This window comes from Nothobranchius furzeri, chromosome 16, assembly GCF_043380555.1.
Source record: "Nothobranchius furzeri strain GRZ-AD chromosome 16, NfurGRZ-RIMD1, whole genome shotgun sequence".
NCBI lineage: Eukaryota > Metazoa > Chordata > Actinopteri > Cyprinodontiformes > Nothobranchiidae > Nothobranchius > Nothobranchius furzeri.
In genome coordinates, this window is record NC_091756.1 from 44,465,866 (window position 1) to 44,487,000 (window position 21,135).

General features: G+C 42.0%; 1 protein-coding gene across 18 annotated transcripts in view; it reads left to right on the forward strand.

The window, feature by feature from the left end:
* The first annotated feature begins 1,920 nt into the window (after positions 1–1,920).
* LOC107387740 (calcium/calmodulin-dependent protein kinase type II subunit gamma) overlaps positions 1,921–21,135 on the forward strand; it is a 68,244-nt gene continuing 49,029 nt past the window's right edge. For all 18 annotated transcript variants that reach the window (XM_015962887.3, XM_015962892.3, XM_070545707.1 and 15 more), the window contains exons 1-2: positions 1,921–2,129; positions 4,238–4,332. In XM_015962887.3, the coding sequence (XP_015818373.1) occupies positions 2,065–2,129; positions 4,238–4,332 (160 nt within the window). In that variant the 5' untranslated portion in view covers positions 1,921–2,064. The remainder of the gene's footprint in view (positions 2,130–4,237; positions 4,333–21,135) is intronic.

Below are 21,135 nucleotides of genomic sequence, written 5' to 3' on the forward strand. Positions count from 1 at the left end.
CATGGTTTGGTTTTTGTGTCTTTAGGTTGTGTGTGTGATTCTCCAGAGAGAAAGTGGGGGTTTCTGAACTCAGTGACCTGCAGCATGCTGCTTTATAACCCATAGGCTATATAAGTTTGTCTCTTCTGCAGTGAGGTGTGACACAGGGCTTGGGTGTATCCCAGGCAGTGCAGTAAAATTCTGCTGGGTGGTTCCTCACAATATTTGGAAGATATTAGGAGAGACGAAAGTTGGGTGTCAAATTTGTTTTCCAGCGCGTCCCTCAGCGGAGCCATGTGCCTCTCAGCAAAATGTCAGCTCAACTTGATCTAATGCCTTCTACAACATGACTGAGTCTAAATGAAGCAAACTATTCAGCTTCATCTCCTCACATTTTTAATTACTTCACTGAATTGAAGGCACTGTTGGTCCATTTTATGCCAAGCCATTGTGACATATAATGATGCCACCCAAATCTCAATACATTTATAAAATAAAAATTAAAGCCAAACCAACATATGTGTTCATGGGACTTTAAATTGAGGACATTAAAATTATGCTCTTATTTCTAAAGCTTATATTTGAATATGCCCACTCACAGCATACTGGGATTTTTTTTTTTTTTTCCAATTTTAAACCAGTGATAGTAAAATGATGAATTGCTTGTATTTGATATAGCTCCTTCTGGAGTCCTAAAACCCCCAAGGCACTTTACAACAAAATCAGTCATTCACACATTCACACATTGGTGGTGATGAGCTACATTGTAACCAAAGCTGCCCTGGGGCGCGCGGAAAGGCGGCTACCGAGCACAGGCGCCACCAGTCCCTCCGACCACCACCAGCAGGTAAGGAGGGTTAAGTGTCTTGCCCAAGGACACAACAGTAGCATTATCTGCTGGGAGACGGGATGATCCTACAAACTTCCAATTACCTATACAATTACACACGTTACAAAATAATAATAAAAATGTTAAAGCTGTTATGGCATTATGAGTGGAGGACCCAGGGAAGTGCAGAAGTGTGACAATTAGGTGACACTGACACCAGATTGTATAATAGTTGCATTTAGTTCAAAACATGTTTTTGACAGAGGTTTTTGGAGAAAGAACCACTTTCTTTCGTTTTTATTTATTATTATTTTTTATCTCTACAATGTATTTAAAGCTATTCCATGATAGAACTTTTACAGAGGCATGGATGTCTATTTTCCAAATATCTATAGCAGCTTTAAGGGGCCATCATACCTGGTAATGACACACTGGTTATAGGATAGATATCCTTGATTTAACATTTTCTCTAGCATAAGGAACATATCAGCTGTTGACTAATGGCTGCAACAACATAATCTCAGTATCATATTTAGAATTACGGGATATTTAACCTCTTTCGTTAAAATATCATCCCATCGAGGCATCCAAAATATATTAGTAATCGTAGTCTTGTCATTTTAATGTCTAAAATAAATTTAAACCAGTCATAATAGGAATTCTAAACAGTCCTAGTGACTGTTATTGAATGACCTTTTAAGTCCAATGATGATGTTCAAAACATTTGTACTTATGAAATATTTAAAAATCTGAACAATATGTTGGCTAATGAAATTTGACGAATATATATTTCTACTTCTCTATCAATGTTATTATTGTGTCATATTTAAGATACTTGGTGGGTATATGATGAAATATGATAAATTTTTGCTTTGCACAGAGAACGTGCTTTACTCTATTATTCTATATTCGTGTCAGAGGTTTTTTTTAAATTATTTCGACAAATTGCTACTTTTGACAAGAAAACTGAAATATGGGCACCAGCACTGAAAATCCCGTCTAACTTTTAAAAGATTAATTGGCTTGCCATACTTTCCTATTCTCGCGAGGATTTGTCCCCCTGCTCCACACATACACCATCATCGTCGCCGCCTCTCCCTTTCCGCCCCTGCTCGCCTCTCTCCTCTTCAGTCCTGCTTGCCTGTCAGAAAGGTGTTCCAGTGTTGGAGGCTAGGCTACCCTCCTCTCGGACCCCGAACGAGAGCCAGCCGCCGTCGTACCCCAAGGCTCGGGCTCCCCCTCTCACGGCTCCAACCATGGCAACCACCGCTACTTCCACACGGTTTACCGACGAATACCAGCTATACGAGGAGCTCGGGAAGTAAGCAGCAGCAGTGTGCATCGTGTTTGTCTTGACGTTTTGTCCCCCACCCCCGCAACCTCGCCTCGTATTATTTCTGCTTAGCCGGCTAGCAGGTGATATTTAACTCGAATCGCGTTCTGACTGACAGGTTTGGTGATAAATGCCTGCCCATGTCTCTGTTGGAGTGGGTATTGTCGCGTTGCGGTCATGCTAAATAAAGGTACACTAACCAGCTACCATGCCGATATTGATAAACTAGCCGATTTAGCCAACTATCGTTGCGCCTTTTATTTGCAAGCGACGATAAATATCGCGCACAGGCTGCTGCATTGACGGCTGTTCGCCCTTCCGTGTTCGCGAACCGGTGTTTTCTGGTCAGCCGGAGCTGTCAGCGGGGCACCGAGAGACGCCGGAGCCGTGTGACATTTCACCGGCCCACGGCTCTGACAGCTAGTCTGTTCGGGCTCGGTATACCTGCGGCTTTCATCGCCAGCTAACTAGGCCGGACTCTATTCTCCTTCTCTAGCAGCTGTAGATGGTTTGTGTAACTGTGTAGAAAAAGGCTAGGCACCCCTGAATGACTCGATGAGGAAGTTATTCGCTGCAGGCTGCGCTGTTTGCTCTGAAATGCTGGCTCAGTCCATCATCCGTGTTATCAATACATTCTTTCCCCTTTATAGATTTATCACTGAGGCGATCACCCACTCCCGACGTTTATTATCTCTATTTGACCGTCTTACTGTGTGGGAGGCAGGGTGTGTTTTCTCCTTACTGTGATGACTGTATCACTAGATTATGTGACCCAATTTCTAAGCAGCTTCACCTCTATCACCCACGAGCAAACGCATTCTTCTGACTTGCCCAATCTCTTTATGCCTATAATAGATGTTTAATAGATGTTTTGAGGTGTAAATTTGTAGAGACAGTTGGATCATGTTATAGCTGTAGTCACAAACCTTTACTAGCAAAACCATTCTACTAGGTGGAATATAGATAATTGAATGCCAAAACATAAACATAATAGTATGCAGTTTTTGAGCATTTTTATCTCAAAATCTGATGTATGTGTCACAGGAATGTGCACTCCAGACTATAGCTCTCTTGTCTGTGGTAGCTGCTCCCTCTTTGTTATTTGTACCTGAATTAGCAGCAGCAGGGCAACATTGGTCCCACAAAGATATACTAGCCCTAATTTCCATCTGCCATTTCCACTCTGTCCTTTTTTAATTGACAGTAATCAATGGCAGTGATTGCACCACCGGTGTTCCCATACACATATACACACACCTATAAGTCCTCCACACTTTATCTGGCCTCCACTATCTGATTCTCGACTTAGCATGCACCTCTGCTTCCTTACCCCCTGCAACTGTTTTGTTATTGCATTTTGCTCTGTCATAGGTTATTAACATCCAAGTACTGACTTGTACTTGTGTCACCTGTCACCTCTCGTTTGCCGTTAAATAATTGAAGCTAAAAGCAGAGTCGCAGGAGCAGAGTGCAGCAGAAAGTGGCGGCAGGAGCCTTCGGCAGTCGTAAAAAGCTGCTTTGCTCTTGTCAGAAAAGCTGGAAAGACTAAAACTTGCAGGATGTACAGGCACCCACAGAAATCAGCTGTAATTATGTCTCTGTGAATACTGCAAATCACAAGAGTAGCATGGAGAGCATTCATCTAGGTCAATGTGAAACTCTTTAGCGTAGCAGTTGTTAGCATTGTTCTCGCTTTTGTGCTTGAGCTCATTGATAATGTGAATGTAATAAATGTTGACTATTGTAGTGAGAACGGCAGCTGGTCTTTGTTGTCTCTTCTAAACCCATTTTACTCTGTCAGTCGGTTGAGTCCTATTGAGCGTATTTCAAAGATTAGCAGACGTTCATTGTCATTCATTTCTAATCCAAGACCTTAACAGATGTGATATTATTGCTGATTGCTTATCTCATCTTTTCATATAACCTAGACTGATGCCCTGATGCAAATGGCTGTTAAAAGTATGTGTGTGTGGGTTACATTCACTAACAAACCACTGCTGCTTGTGTGGATTGTTCTAAATGTCACACTTTGTATGTGCAGGCGAGCGCTTGTGAAAAGGAACTAATTTCTGGTTGTTTGTTTTCTTTGTTTTTAGGGGAGCATTTTCAGTGGTTCGTAGGTGTGTTAAGAAGTCATCCGGACAGGAGTATGCTGCAAAAATCATCAACACTAAGAAGCTTTCTGCAAGAGGTATGGTACCACACCAGCAGAAACTTGTATTTGCATGATTCCTTTCATGCTTTTTATAAGTTTAGCCTCAACTTAAGCTGTGAAAGCCCTTATGTTGCTGTACATTTAACATTTTAGGAAGTAGAGAGGAATGCTTTTGCATAACTGATCTGTCTGCTTACATAAGTGGTCTGCTGCAAAAACTCTTCATAGCCAGCAATGTCAGCCAGTTTAATTAGTCGGTAATTAAAGTGTCAAAACCATTTTTAGGATTTTAGCTTTAATTTAGCAACTGACAAAACTACCATTTCCTCTGCACCTCTAGTATGTGCTGCTGAACTGTGTATGCTGGTGGTGTTCAGCTCCTGTTATTAGTCAGCTCTGACCTCCATATGAGCTAAGGGCTTCAGCAAGCTGAGTTACAAACATCTTCACAGGTCGGTGGAGTCTGAAGTGTAGAAATACTTAAAGCGAACTGATTATAAACGTCTGGTTTGTTCCACTCATTAAGGTTTCGTTGGCTTACCACAGTTGCATCAGAAAAGGAGACTCAATGATGAACTACCATAAAAGATAAACCCACATGAAATTTTATTATGCTGCAAAATGGGCTTTATGAAGCTAGACAGGTAGTCTGTCTGCAACACAAGTGAATACATTTCTGAAGAAACGTTCAGAACAGAATCTGGACGCTCACTTGATTGATTAATGCTTTGCTTGTGTTTGTTCTGCTTTTATGGGGCCTACAGTATCGATTTTACTTCCTTTGGTTCTAAGCACATTCAACTGTGTAAGGTAACGCTAATTGCTGAATAAATAACATTTCAATCAAACTTATTTAAGTAAGTAGGGTTGTCACGGTAACCGGTGTAGCGGTAAACACCGGTAAAAAAGTTGACAATAATAATAACCGTCTTGTTTTAAAAAAAACTATATTATCTCGGTGGGTTTACCGTGGCTGCGGTGTAGGCGCGGTGACCCTTACCAGCCACCGTATCATCTGCTTAAGTTGTCGGCGGCACATGCACACTTTGTTGTTTACAACCAAAACTTTCTTGAAGCTAAAGCTGAAATAATGGCCAAAGGAGGAGACGGCAGGGCTCAGGAAATTTTTTATCCCTCAAAGAAGACAAAGTCAGAAATATGGGCATCTTTTGGATATTTGAAGAATGCCGAGGGACAGTTGATAGAAGATGGCTATCCTGTTTGCAGTACATGCAGGAAAAAGTGTCTGTGAAAGGCAGCAACACTTCAAATCTCATGACACATCTGCGTGACCATCACCCACAACTCTACAGTCAACGCAAGGCAAGCTAACGTTAGCGTTTTAGCTAAAATGCATGATCTGAGGATTTGGGCTGAGGGAGAATGCAACGAGTCGCTATATAAAGCAGCCGCAGCGCCGCTACCTGCATATAAACCGTGCCGCAGACACCGCCATATTGAAATGATGCTATGCATTACGGGGCTCCCAGCGGCAGATAGAGTTGGTCTCCCTCCGAGAATAATTATGAATTTAACAATGATTACTGCCTGATGACATTTTCCCAAATCTGCAAAGCTCACTGGAAGGACACAAACCGAGGACAATATTTTCCTGATATAGGGTTAATTACTCAAGTAAGGGTAAAAAAGTGTTTGAACCCATCTAGGGGGCGCTGTGATCATTTACAACTAAATCCCATAGAGGTCATCTTTGGTCATCAAAGATGGTTTTCTGTTAATTTGACATCAATCAAACGTTGCATGGGTCATCTAGAGCCAAAAGGCTGTAAGTGGGCGGACTTAAAGTGATTTGACTGAGTGAGCACATACATGTGTTGAATGCAGTTGTGTGATGACTCCCACCAAGTTTGATGTAGTTTGGAGCTTTTTTGCAGAAGTTACAAAGGTTTGATTGTATCTAGGGGGCACTGTCCCAAATTTTGGAAATGGTCCATGAAGAAGTTTGTAGGTTGACAACAATCATTTGTGTGCAGTTTGGTGTGAATTGCATCATGCATGTGTTATTCAGGGCCTAATATCTGTCAGGGGGCGGAGCTAAAGCCATATCAACCAATGACCACAGGATTGTGTTGGGTGCCTTTGTGTAATGACATATAGCAAGTTTGGTGCAGTTGTGACCTCGTCTGTAGGAGTTATTACAGTTTTAAAGGTATGTGGGGGGCCCTGTGGTGATATTATACAACGTTCACCAACCGTTTGTGCCTCATTGGCTAAAGGGATGATTGTTGATTGCCATGTTCAGTCTTGTGCAGATCAGAGGCTGTTTACGGAAGTTACAGTCAAACGTAAGGTCACGGCATCACGCCAGAATTCGCCATGGCATCAGAGACCCTCCCTTTCTGGAAAGCTATCAGAACTAAATGGTCATTACAGCATCATGAAGTCAGTGCATGAACTTAATGTCATGCTGACTAAGTTAGAGGGGACAAATAAGGGCATTTCACCATAAAACAGTCGACTTCCTGTTGTCAGGGACGTAGGTGATATCAGCTGTCCACATCGTCACTGTCTTGAGATGTGGTCAGTGATCACACAAAGTTTGATATGGATCTGATCATGCACATGGGAGTTATTACATCAAGTAATGTAATGGCGAAAGATCAAAGTTTGAGGCTTAGCCACACCCACAACTTTCAACTTTTGAAAAATCAGACGGTTGAATTTCCCCCCCATGTCTTAAGAGTATATAGCAGAAGTGTGAAGGTGATTGGTGAAAAGGGCGATGGGGCATCACTCTCCAAACTACGTGTGCGAAAACCACTAAATTGAGTACTTGGACCAAAATGGCAGACCTTCTGTGCGACTTTGCCCTAGGCTCCAAGAGACTTTTTTGTAGGTCCTGAGACACTACATTAGTGTACCGAATTTCGTAATCCTCAGTCAAAGTATGGCTTGGGGCTGATAGTTTTAATGGTCATAGGGGGCGCTATTTCAGAAAATAGGCCACGCCCACAAACCTATCATGTCCATTTCTAGGATCACTCACCAGAGAATTCATGGTGATATCATGATAACTGAGCAAATGAGAAGCAAACATATTTACATGGCGTGATGGCGAATTTTGCCATGCTCCCAAAGCCCCGCCTTTTTTTGAAACCTGCCAATACTGGACACCAAGTTACCTCAACCTGTCTACTGCTATTTGCCAGAGATTACTGGTGATTGGGTGAAAGGAGTCTAATAGGGAGCCGTGAAAAAAGGAGTGGCGTGGCGACAGGTCAAAGTTTGAGGCTTAGCCACGCCCACACCTTTCAACTTTAGAAAAATCCAACGGTTGAATTTTCCCATATAGCTTAAGAGTATATAGCAGAAGTTTGAAGGTGATCGGTGAAAAGGGCAACGGGGCATCATTCTTCAAACAATGTGTGCAAAAACCACTAAATCGAGTACTTGGACCAAAATGGCCGACCTCCTGTGCGACTTTGTGCTTGGCTCCAAGAGACTTTTTTTGTAGGTCCTGAGACACTACATTAGTGTTCCAAATTTTGTAATCCTCCAGTTAAAGCATGGCTTGGGGCTGAAATTTTAACAGTCCTAGGGGGCGCTATTTAAGAACATAGGCCACGCCCACCAGATTTTCACATAAGATTTTTTAGGGGGCCGGACTAGGATCACTCACCAGAAGTTTCGTGGCGATATCTTTAGAAATGACGAAATGGGAGGCAAACGTATGGCCACAGCAGTACGCCTGACTTCGCCGTGCCGCCACAGCCCCGCCCTCTTTTTAAAACTTCCATAAAGTGACGCCAAGAAACACCCACTTGTCTTGAGTTACCAGCTACAAATGTGTGGTGATTAAGTGAAGTGGGGCGATCTGGGACCTATCACAGTAAAACTTCACCTTTTTGGTCCTGAGGGGGCGGGGCTTGCGTGATGTCATCACCCGACCATTCAGTTTAGTTAGGGTTGGGGTTAGGATGTGGCTGGATATCGAATGACCACAGAAATTTTTGTAACTACTTTATTAGAGTATGAAAGTATAGCCATTTATATTTTTTTGGCGAGTAGTCGAACTTCGAGGCCTGGCCACGCTCCCTCAGCATATACGAAAAGTCAGTTTTATTTTTTCTATTTGATCGCCCATCCCTTCTGAGCAATTTCCCACAACTTTCGAAACGATCGTGCGAAAGATTATCGAGTAAATCAATCAGAAGCGGACCCTAGAAACGGCCAAAACGGGGTCAAAATCACCACTTCAAAACAAAATGGCCGACTTCTTGTTTGATGTTGACCATGGTTGCAAGAGACTTTTCTGTGCGGACTGTTGAGTACTACAAGTGTATAGAATTTCATAACTGTATGACAAACTAAGGTTTATGGAGGGGGGTATTTTTCTCATTCTAGGGGGCGCTGTGGATTTAGTTTTATTGTGATATTTTTTGGGACCTTTTAAAATACCAAATTTTACACCATGCCTGACATGTGTGCAATAATTCCTGAGTTTTCGGGTATGTTAAGGCCTCCAAAAAGCCAATTTACTTGGCGGAAGAAAAATAAACAGAGCAGATTCAATAGGCCTTCACAGCGAAAGCGCTGCTGCGGGCCTAATGGAAGAAGAAGAAGAAGAAGAATGTTAAGAAAAAGAGAGCGAGTGAATGGGAAAGAGGGAAATCAGTGGATCCTGGGGAAGGTGGAATAGGTAGGGAGAGCAGAACAAGGAGAGGGTGATGAAGGTCACACAAAAGCCAGCCTGAACAGGTGAGTTTTCAGCTGCTTTTTAAAGGAGACCACTGAGTCCACTGATCTCAGGCTCGGGGAGACAGTTCCAGAGCCTTGGGGGCCACAGCAGCAAATGATCTGTCACCTTTGGTCTTTAGCCTGGTGCTGCACAACCAAGTAGGCTTTGGTCACTGGACCTCAGGGACCTGCTGGGGGTGTTGGGACTAAGAAGATCACCAATGTATGATGGTGCTTGTCCATGTAAGGCCCTATAGACCAGAACCAGGATCTTGAAATTAACCCTGAGGCTGACTGGCAGGAGGAGAAGTGTGGTGATGTGGGTGTATTTGGAGGACTTGGTCAGAGGCCGAGCACAGGCATTCTGAATCACCTGAAGACGGTTCAGGGAGGTTTTGCTCGGACATGTGATAAGAGAGTTACAGTAGTCTTAAGCGTGAGGAGATGAAGGTGTGGATAACAGTCTCAAGTTGAGTTAGTATGTCTGACCGCCAACCTGTATGCATTTTGCGTAGCCAGTACGCAATTTGGCATCTATTTATGCTGGTACGACTCACCCCTATAAATTACGCAAAAAGCTGCGGATACGTGAGTTGAGTTCTGTGGCAAATATGCACGTGTGGTACTCATGTCTGACAAGACGACGATTATTACTTGGTCTCTCAGTGAACGAGCCCTTTAACTAGAAATAATTTTATATTGAGCAATCCCTTAATTGGCCATTTTGATATTCATTTTCTTATGTTTTCTTTTTCTGGCTTTGGCCTACAAAATATGTTGCCATTGATATAAACTTGTGCTTTATGCCACATGTTAGCCAACTTTCCTGCAAACTGCAGTGAACTAAATCGTCTAGGGATGTACCCAGATAACCATTTAACTGATTAATTGCTGTTAATGTTGTAACCGGGTAAAATAGTTTTGCCTGGTTAACTGTTTCAAGTCCTGCTGTGTTGGAGTGTAAAATATTTGTGCCACTAGGGGGTGCAACTGTGCCGCTATCTAAATATCTTTACTGGACAACTACAGAAGAAGAAATGAGCTCATCTCATGACCAAACAAATGTGTTCAACCATGAAGCAGTTAGCAAAGAGCACGGTGTTGGAGCTGTATAGCCTGCTCAAAGAATGAACAAATGTAAACTTGTATCTATAACAACAAAACACGTGCTTGTTAGATCTCTGAAAAATTGTGCATGCTCATTCTAAACATTTTTTACAAGAAAGATGAGCCTGTCCACAACCTCTGGCTTAAGGCAGGCCGGTTGCAGGTAACTATTCCTCCACCCACTCTACTCTCTCTGAGGGGGCACTAGTGGCTGGAACAGAAAGATATTTTTTAGCCAGTAAGCTTAGCCTTGGAAAGTTGGGCTGATACAGCTTCCACCATTCAAGAGGATCTGTGTCTGGCTCTTATGTCTGGAATGAGGAGATATGTTGCAAGCTCAGTCTCAATTTATGTTATCTCAGATTGTGCGTGTAGCGTGGTGGATGATGCACAGTTTTTAAAGAAGGCACCCAGAGTCATTTTCTTTTTTGGTGGGGTGTTCTCTTGAACAGCTGAGGGACCAGCTTCCTCTGTGGTAGAGTTGCAGAGAGCAGAGATCTCAGACACCGCTCTTTTTTTTGACAACTTCCAGTTTGCTTGCATCAATGTAGGTTGAACGGAACCTTGGGTCTAAAAGTGTGGCCATGTCCAAAAGTTCCTCTGTCTTCAAATCACAGTATTTACTTTCGAGGTAACACATGATATTAGCTTTGATTGTTTTTGTTAGCTCCAAATCTTCCTCCTCTGGCAGGAGGAGACTTGTTTTAAACAAATGCAGCACTGGTTTGATACATGACACACTGACATATGACTCCCCTGACAGTGCATCAGTGAAGTCCTGGAGAAGTTTCACTGCTTTGTTGGTGGCTTCTAATACTTCCAAATCTTGCCACGTGGGAACAAGATGGCGCGTTTTCTTGTCTGCACCCAGGACACGAGTTATTGCCTTCTCTTGCTCAAGAAAGCGCTCAATCATCTTTGACGAGACCCCCAACGTGTTGGGGATTCTGAGATCAAAAGATGCTGGGGAAGTCCAAGCTCAGCCTGCACGTGTGTCATGTCTCGCCTTTTTTTCCAGCTGTAGGAGAAGGCTGATACAGCTTTTTTGCAGGCCCCTATGGCCCGATCGATCCTTGGATCCTTCACACCATTCTCTGTAATAAATGTGAAAAGAAATTTAGTATATTGGTTGTCACTCCAAGCTTAAAACTATATATTTGCTTACGTGAATTTTCGAAATTGTTTTGTACTTTTATCACAATTTTAATAGCTGTAACACAGGTTAATACATAATGTATAATGAATGCAGATTAAGGAAAAGTCAGGTTTATATTTGTAACCCAGTCTATGTGTGTAAACCAGTTGAAATATTTACCAGGCATGTTCTGGCTATTAAATTATAAGCAAACAGTACTTTACAATGTGCACGTATGTGTACCTATTTAATTTTACACCAACTCTTACCTATAGCGTTGTGGTGTCTGTGGCCAAAGCACTGCAAGATGGGCCAGTTTTTGTCCTTAGGGGCTTTTTCGATGCCACTATCAGTTGTCATGCAGACGAGTCATTCCTCCGAAAGTCCCCAGGAGCTGAGAGTGTCTTTTAAGCCATGGGCAATTATGTCACCAGTGTGGTTGTTGGGGAAATACGCTGTCTGAAGGCAGATGCTGCGCAGAGTCCAACTAGTGTTGATGTAGTGAACCATCAGACTCAGATATGGCTGCGTCGTCCGTCTGGACCACAGGTCCGTTGTGGCTGAGTAGAACTGCATCTCCTCCAGCTCGCTACGGATCTTTTCCCGAGTTGTATTGTACAGGTGAGGCAGCGCTACATCGGCAAAACACTTGCGACTGGGGACAACGTACCTCGCATCCAACACTTTCAGCATGTGATTAAAGCCTCTCTTTTCGACAATAAATTGGCATCACGTCTGTGGCAATATAAAACGTGATCGCCTCTGTAATCGCTTTCCATCGCGCTCCGTTCTTGTCATAAGGTACACAGTTTGTAAAGCTCTCAGGAAGTGTAGTCTGCTTTTTAGCAGGTGTGCTAGAGGAGCCGCTTTCACTATGGAGCCGGCTGCACTTCTCCCATTCTTCGATAGGGTTATTCCTTAGGTGCTGGAAAAGGTTTGTTGTACTGCTGCTTCCAGTAGCAACAGCCTTGAAACATATTTTGCAGCAAGGCTTCGCCTGTGTTTCGTCTGCTGCATCAAACCCAAACCAGTTCCAAATTACGGAATTACTTGTGCCTTTCTTTGGAAGTAGTTCTCTGCTACACGCTACCATGTTGTTTTGACTGTGTAGGTGGGGTGGGGGCTGCCTCATATCTTACTACGGCAACCAAACAAGGACGAAACGCGGAAAAGTCCGAAAAAACTATTGTTTCAAAAAACTCGAGTTTGCAAAATAAAAATCGTTTTAAACTACAAAATCGATAAATAGATAAAATCGATTTATTTATTTATTTTTGCCCAGCCCTAGTTTACGGACAAAATCTTCGATAAATAAACATTCCAGTGTCTAAAGACAAGAGGAGGTCTAGAGAGAAGCTTAAAATCTGTATTGAAGAGAAAATTAAAGTTATTAAAAAAGCCCGTATGAGCTCTGGGGTGACTGAAAACGTTGGTCCAATTCGTCGGTATTTTTTAACTAATCTGCTGGAGAGATATTTATTCCTATTCAGCAGAAAGCCCCTGGACCCTTCACTCATGAAAAATTAAAAGACTTTCAAACGTCTGGAGGCCTACCATTATTTTGTATTATTGAGAAAAGTTGAGCCGATCTCATCTGAAAATGGAAAGCCATGGTCGTGTTTATAGCAGCAGTTTCCTCTGACGAGCAGAGTCACACTATTTACATCACCTGTGGGTGATGGCCAAAGAAAATGGATAAATCCTCACAGCAACTGCAAAGCCGGTAAGTCTTCATTAATTTGTGCCCTTATTTATTTCTTTATTATTATGATCGTGAGTTGAGACACCTGAATCACAACGCAAAAACAACATGACGCTGTCCATTTAAAATACACAAAGATGAATGTTTTTAAAAACATCTTTTATAATTAACAAATGGTCACAAGGGCTAACTGTGAACTAAATGAGCCTTGCAAACTGTCTGTTGCTGCAGGAGTCCAGGCTTTCTTCGGAGAGTCCGGGTTGCTTCCTATTATCTCTTTTGTATTTTGCGGTCGTCTATAAAGAAAATTCCAATAAAACTTTTTATCAAGTCTCCCACGGGCCAAACTATCAACCACACAGCAAGAATGATCCATCTGCTTCACTGAATCCTCCTCCAAACAGGCAAAACAACCAAATTATAGGTAAAATGTGTTGCTTGTTTACCACACACTACCGGGATGCAATGCGAGAAACATTAAGACTGACATCACAAAAGATCCTCCTATTGCTGGGTTTCACATGACGTTGCATCTACATCACCAAATGCAGATGGGGTCCGGAAGTAGCTGGCACTGCAGTCAACAGTCATTACAATCACTAACTGGGACAAAGACAAGTGCTATTTTCAAGTCCTGACTATAGTGCGCCATAAAATACTTAATAAAAAAGATCGTACTGAAAGAATACGGCAGAAGTTGATCAGTAATCTGAGTGTTTCAATAAACAGTTGCTTAGAAACAGCCATAAAAATGACAACAGTTTGATACTGTGTTCGCATTTCCTCACTGCAAATAGCTTTCAGAGTGCTAATGTTTTTAGCAGTTAGCTTAGTGTTGCAACATGGTGTTAATATACCTTATTAATATCAAACAAACACACCAGAAAGTTGTATTTAAAAGGCACAAAATGTTAGTTACAAGTAGATCCTAGCACCTACTGATCGTTAGCATTAGCTATAGCATTATTATCATGAGTTAATGAAAAAATAACATAACTCAGTACTTACCCAAGCAAAAACAAGACGATCGTCATTTAAAGCTTCTCCGGATCAATAAAAAGTTAACCAACCTGATAAAAAAACTAGATGTATGCTTCCGGGCTTGTAAAAGGCTTTCATTTGGTTTGCGATGTAATATGAGGAAGGCAGCACAAGGTAGTTTGTTACCAAGCTGTTACCAAGCTGGGGCAAATGTTTGTGTGCGTCGGGTGGGGGTTGGTTGGTTTCCGGTTAACCTGCTATTAACCGTGGAGGGGCGTCAATAACCGATGAAAGAAATTTTGGAAAACGTGCATAGTCCCATAATTTACACTGCAGACTGTTTTGTCTGACAGTTCTTATATCAGTAACTTGTTTATTGATTTTCCTCATAAACACATAATTGAATAACACTCAACTGCAGCTTCTTGGTGTGATTGGACTACATCTGTGGGATATGTGTTAATAATCAAGTTTCTCTTTAAATAGATGAGAGCAATAACAGTAGATGGCAGGAAAGTATTCATTTGAATAATTCTAATCCAGTTCCTTAGTTTCTCTGTCGTTTTAATGCAGACTTATGGGTTGTGGCTCATTGTAAAGATGAAGCAAACTCTTATCACTTTGTCAAGATTATCCCTGAGATTTCCAATTGCTTTCTCCTTTCTATCTTACACTTTACAGACGTCCACAGAATTCACTCTAGTCACCTCCACATCTCTCCCTCATTGCCTGTCTCTTGTCTTAATGTGAAGGGGGATTGGTTTGTATTGAGGCTAATCCACTTATACTAAATGTATCTTCCATCAACTACTAAGACCCCACAGACTCTATTTGCTCCTCCCTGTTTGCCTTGTTGTCTGGCTTTGCGATGGTATTTTGTGTGTAAGAGAGGGAAAAAGTGTGGGGTAATGCTAATAACGGGCCTGTTTTGTGAGTGTGTCGTAACATTATTGTTCTATTCCTAACATCAAGTGGCCACATGGGGCGGCTTCGAGTATTAATGCCCACCAACAAAAAGTAAGGGCTCAGCAAAAAATCTGCGGGCTCTTTGCAGAGGCAGAAAGTACTGTGTGTGTGTGTGTGTGTGTGTGTGTGTGCGTGCGTGCGTGCGTGCGTGTGCGCGCTGGAGAAAGAAGTGAGCTTTAGGAGGAGTGTGATTTTGAAAAGTATAGTCAGTGAGACTGATGACATTCCACACTGGGAAGCATTATGAAATGAAGTACAAGGGAATGAGGTATGTTGGGTAACGTCTTATGAGAAGAATAACAATAGGCTGCATTGCTGACACACCATTCACCTACACACTAACAGAAACACAGCATCTGCAACAGGCAGCTACTGTGGGTGCAGGCACTTTGCCCAGTAGGATTTGGGTGGGTTTTTTATTTTTTGTTTTGAGATTTTTCCTTCCTTTTGTTATCAGTGTTGCCAACTCAGCGACAAAGTCGCTGTTCCTTACGGAGTTTGTGAATTTGATAGTAAACAAGTAAAAATATTACACTCTTTTAAGGTGTTTGTGCTGGTTAACACTACCATAGTACAATGGTGCTCCACCACTTCCCAGCAGGAAGACGAACAAGCAGAGATGCCACAAGTGGGCTGTTTATACATGCAAAGGGCTGATTTGGGTGATCAGTTGCTCAACAAATGGTTGTTCACTGACACAGCAAAATAATAAAAATTAGGACAAGCCTTTGATCAAATTACAGCCAAGTTTTCTTTAATACATACATTTAATGCCTGTTACATTTTTTGCAACTCAACATTTAAACCTGAAATAGTTATTTGATTGCCTTAGTGATTTGCAGGGGTGTTGAATGTTTTTTGTAATTACGGTTGTGGCTGACTGTGACAGAAAAGCTCCTGGCTCAAGTGTGGCTACTGTTGAAGTTTAAGACGTGAATGTGTGCTGAATGGACAAAATTTTTTTGCAGGAGGGTTTTTAGGTCCGAGGGTAAGAAGCAGTAGGCAGTCTGCAGGTTTCTGACCACCTCACCACCTAGTAGGTGATGTGAATCTTACAAACCTTGTATTGTGGAATGCACAAATACACATCAAAACTGTTTTACAAGGTGCTGCATGTAGTATGCGTTTATCTGTGCAGAATGAATGTTCAGTTTCATTATGTTGTTGAAGAGACTCTGGAAACTGGAGAACTGCTGCATTGTCTGCTGCAACACTGAGAGTTAAGCCTAGTTTATGCTTCTGCATCAGCTCCATGAGGGAGAGACGCACACGCAGTGACAGAGACGTTTTGCTCTCGGACCTCTTCATCTCCTGGAGAGTGTTGCTAAGCAATTCCCCACCAGGACAACAGAGGGAATAGCATTGTTCTGGGGTATCATGTCAAATATGCGGTCCAAGATGGTGCATTTACTATTGTATTTATATTGTCTTTTTGTATTTCAGGTAGGGATGCTTAGATCCTGATTACTATTTTCACACAGGTGTGTGTTGTCAGTTGTGCTCCATGCTACTTCCGTGATCTTGCTCCTCCTCTGTCCCCAAACGTGCATTCCCACATGCAGCCACTACAAAATTAGTAGTGGAGAACTATGTAAATTGGGGATGCGCCGAAATTTTTTTTTTTTGCCGAAACCGAAAACCAAAAATGAAGAAACAAAGGCCGAAAACTGGAAGAAATTATTATGTCAATAATTGTAATCACATAGCATTTATGGCTATGACGTGTACTAACCTCAGTAAAATTAGCTGAGGACAGTGGAATTGACCCTTTAAGCGCCAACGTCGCAACATTGCATTTAACGAGCTACGACCTGCAAATATAATCCCTCAAGATGTTATTACTTTACACCAGAAGATAGTAGATATGTGTAACTTCAATCTGAGCAAAGCTTTTGGGTGTTTTTCTGTTAAAAATTTCAGTTTACTGAGTTTGAAAACTGCTCTCAACTGAGGAGAGGAGGAGAGCAGAGCTCACAGAGTTCAAGTATTATTATATATTAGAGGAGAAACGTGCAATGCTGACAGGTTTGTTCATTGTAGACCAAGCTCTATGTCTGGTCATGGCTGACTCTGATTCTGAAGAGTAATGTTCACCCTCTGATAATATTTACTCGTTATTACTCGATATTTACTCGTCCAGTGAGAAAGTGATGCTGCAGCTGCGCACTGTAACAGTTTGTGTGCTTCATGTGGATCACACCTGATCGAAAGCTTACTTCACCATGTTCAGGACATAGTGGGTGTTGAAAGGATGGTAAAAACACAGCTAATAGTGACAGATTTAGCAGGAATGTAAAAAAGCCAGTGTCGGTACCAGATCTGCTCGGGGTCCTGCGTCTGCTGATGACTCTGATAAATCCACTTGGCTTTCACACTTAAGTTTTGGAAAGACATATGCAGTTTTGTTAATAAATTCTTGTTTGTTAACACCTAAATGTTTTCTTTATAATTGTAATTTGTTAATAAAACACCATATTATCTTTTGTTTTGTAAAGAATGTGAAACTACATAAAACCAACATCAGACTGCCAAAAAACACAACAGTTCTTATATGTGAAGCCATATCAGTTTGTATTAATGTGGAATTTGTCTGTATATTTCCTTAGTGGTTATGTATATACATTCATTCAAAATGTTGCTTGGTGTCTTTTCCAAAAAGTTCTTTTATTTTATTTTGCCCCATTTCATCTAAATTAAGAGCTTTTGAGGGTCACTGTTTATCAGTTGATGTGTTTGCTTTTATTTTACATTTCCTTTGAAAAATCAAACATTTTCTCAGAAAAGTGTTGGTTTTTGGACTACATGACCATAACCGCTAAGACTATAACCATAAATTAGTTCTGACAAACTAAAATCATCATTGCCAACGTGCAAACGTAACTTTTAAGTGTGGTATCATAACTTCCGCAAGTCTTATGTTCAGCCAATCATCTACTGTTACGTAATTTGCAGACGCAGGATCCCGAGCCGATCTGGTACCGACATTGGGCAGACATGGTAGATGTGTTCAATATAGTGTCACCCAGAGACTTAGACTCGCTCCCATGTATTTTAGACCCATCTTTTATAGTTATGTTACAAAGCCGTCAATATTTTTCAACAACTGGGCATCATTTAATTCCTTTTTCAAAAACATTTTGATGGATATTTCCAGAGTTTAATGGTAAAAACTACACATTGTCTCCTTAATATTCACATGTATTTCCCTGGGGTTGACATTTTAAATTATAGAAATGTAAAGATATGTTGCCAGATTAATTAATATTTTGGTCCCTCTTGTTACGATGGGGGTTTAAGGTATTTTTTTAATTTTGGAGCATTAGGCAGTCTTGAATTACTAATGCACACTTGTGTTCTACAATATTAACATCTTCAGTTTGCACTTTCTGCAGTGTATCTTGACATAATTTCTTAACTGTTGAAATGTACACTTTTCTCAAACAGATTAAAGGAAATTTTCACTATCAGAAATGCATGTGCATGTTGGGTTGTCGCCATCCTTCGTAGCTAATGTAAGATGGCTGTAGGTCTGCCCCATGGCAAAGCAGATGGCCAATTAGAGAGCAGCAGGAAGTGCCAGTAATTACCCTCCAGCTCTCCTTTCATGTCTTCCACTACCACACACTCTCACACCAACAAATAAGAAGATTGAATGAATTAGTGCTGCAGTAACGCCGCACTGTGGTAGATAGTTGTACAAAGCACACACACACACCAGGGAGCTGTGATCCTCGCCTAGCAAATAGACACTCCATGTAATCCTCCCATCTCTCCTCGTTCTGCGTCACTGGTGTAATTAGGAGGTTCAGGTCTCACTCGCTTTCTCTCAGATGAGAGAAATCTACACCTGCAGCAAGCTTATTTGGAGGAAGATTTAAGGAGCACCATTGTGCCAGAACTTGTCACTCAAATTAGCAACAAGTTAAAGAAAATTAAGCCATAAAAATGCAGATGGGGGAGAGTTCCCTTCTCTGCATGCTACTAGATGGTGTTAGTTATAGTGTACAGTGGTAAAATGCATGTACCTGCTGTAGAAGAACAGTGAGATGAGTGAAAGTTGATGGCTCAGCAGCAGAATGTGAATTTTATCTAAGGTTGCTGCTGCTCTGGGGAAATGAATGCAAATCCAGCCTGCATTTATGTCATGTAATCTGTGTGTGTGTGTGTGTGTGTGTGTGTGTGTGTGTGTGTGTGTGTGTGTGTGTGTGTGTGTGTGTGTGTGTGTGTGTGTGTGTGTGTGTGTGTGTGTGTGTGTGTGTGTGTGTGTGTGTGTGTGTGTGTGTGTGTGTGTGTGTGTGCGCGCGCGCGCACATGCTTGGCTGGCATAACCACAGTGATAACACACACTCACATATACATTCACACCCCCTGAGTCATAGTGGATCCTCCTTACAGTTGTGATGTCTGACCCCTGCTTGCTTGACTGAGGGAGGTTTCTGTGGCTACAGCATCCCATGGCAATTAGCTAGTTAAGGAGTGCTAAGTAGTTTACAGACAGACATCCCTTTCAAACATACACATACAGACTTGCATCACAATATTCAGTAAATTACTCAAACAAAGATGTTGGTTTGGCCACAAAGAGTGTTGGGGTGCTTTCTTATGAGCATCCCCTCGCTGTCATGTGAATACTGCAGGGTTCTATCTCTGGGATTTAATAAAACTATTTCATAAACAAACACTGTCATGCATCCATGTGTAAATTCTTGCATTTACTGCTACACACATTAAGACTGGACAGTTTTGTGTTATTTCAGCATGTCTAAATTGGTGACCGTATCATTCTTTGATACCCTATTTTAAGGCTCTGTTTTTGGAGGGTTCCCAAAACTCACTACCCAAAGCTCACAACCATAGCTGAGGGTAGCGACGTAGATCGACCGGTAAATCGAGAGCTTCGCCTTCTGACTAAGCTCTCTCTTCACCATGACAGGTTGCGGTACAACACCCGCATCACTGCAGATACAACACCCGCATCACTGCAGATGCAGCACCAATCCGCCTGTCGATCTCACGCTCCAGTTTTCCCTCACTCGTGAACAAGACCCCAAGATACTTTAACTCCTCCACTTGGGGCAGGACCTCATCCCTGACCCGGAGAAGGTATTCTACCTTTTTCCGAATCAAGACCATGGTCTCAGATTTGAATAGGGCGACACTGCGGATAAACTAAGGAAATGACATAAATGTATAAATAAATAAATACCTTTTTATAATCATAAAAAAGTAAAGAAAACTTGGATGTGTTCTCCTTTTTTTCTTATTTTACTGCTTTGCCGAAATACTGGATCAAAACTCAAAATCGACAGATACTCAAAATCAAATGACTCGGACTTTGATCAATCGAGCGATCTGACGATATAAGATCATTAAGGATTAAAGTGATGATGATATACCAAAGCTTGAGGATCATAGAACCATCTATTTGCGTTCTATCACCTGTGCCATTATTTCTGGATGCGTGTGCGGGCACACATTTTTTTTCTCAGCCGAATCACATAATTTGCAAGTCTTCTATTGGCACGACAGACACACGATGAACCAATCAGAGCAAGTTTAAGGCAGCATGTTTGTTTGTTTAGCTGGGGCGCTCAGTAGAGCTGAGGAAAAAAATTTTAATAACTGATGTGTTAAGATGTGGGCATAAACGATTATGAATATTTGAAGAAACACGCCATATTATAGCGGCTAGCCGCTAGAATTAGCCACAAGCTTGTTCAGTCTCCAAGTGGTTGTTACGTGTATTCCCTTTCACTCAATTCATTCGGTACAACAAAGGTACTATGGGACATCACGCCCTTGTGTGGCCTGGCTGAAGACACATTTAATCACGCCTGTAAGGCAAATGAAAGTGATGCGGCGTGGAGGCCCCGCCCTCCACTTGTAAGCGACCACATCACTATCATTCCTCTGTTCTTACGCTCTTCACCTTGCTGACTACACATCTGACAACTAGCTGCACTATTAAAAGATAGCTTAACCGCTCACTGACTGGACTCTACTGCCTTCTGGCTAGCATTCCTGCCCACCGAGCGCTAACTTTTTTGGCTCTTCAGCTTCTCTGCTTCGCTCTGCTGGGTGTCTCGCAATAAGCACCATGTTGGACGTTGCTTCACGGAAAGCCGCTTCGCGCCCCTGTCTTCAGGGCTGTGGATTCTTTCTTCACGGGAAGGACCTACACAAAGCATGCCTGGTTTGTCTGGGAATTCTCCACGCCAGGAGAGAGCTTGTGGACCCAGAGGCGTGCGAG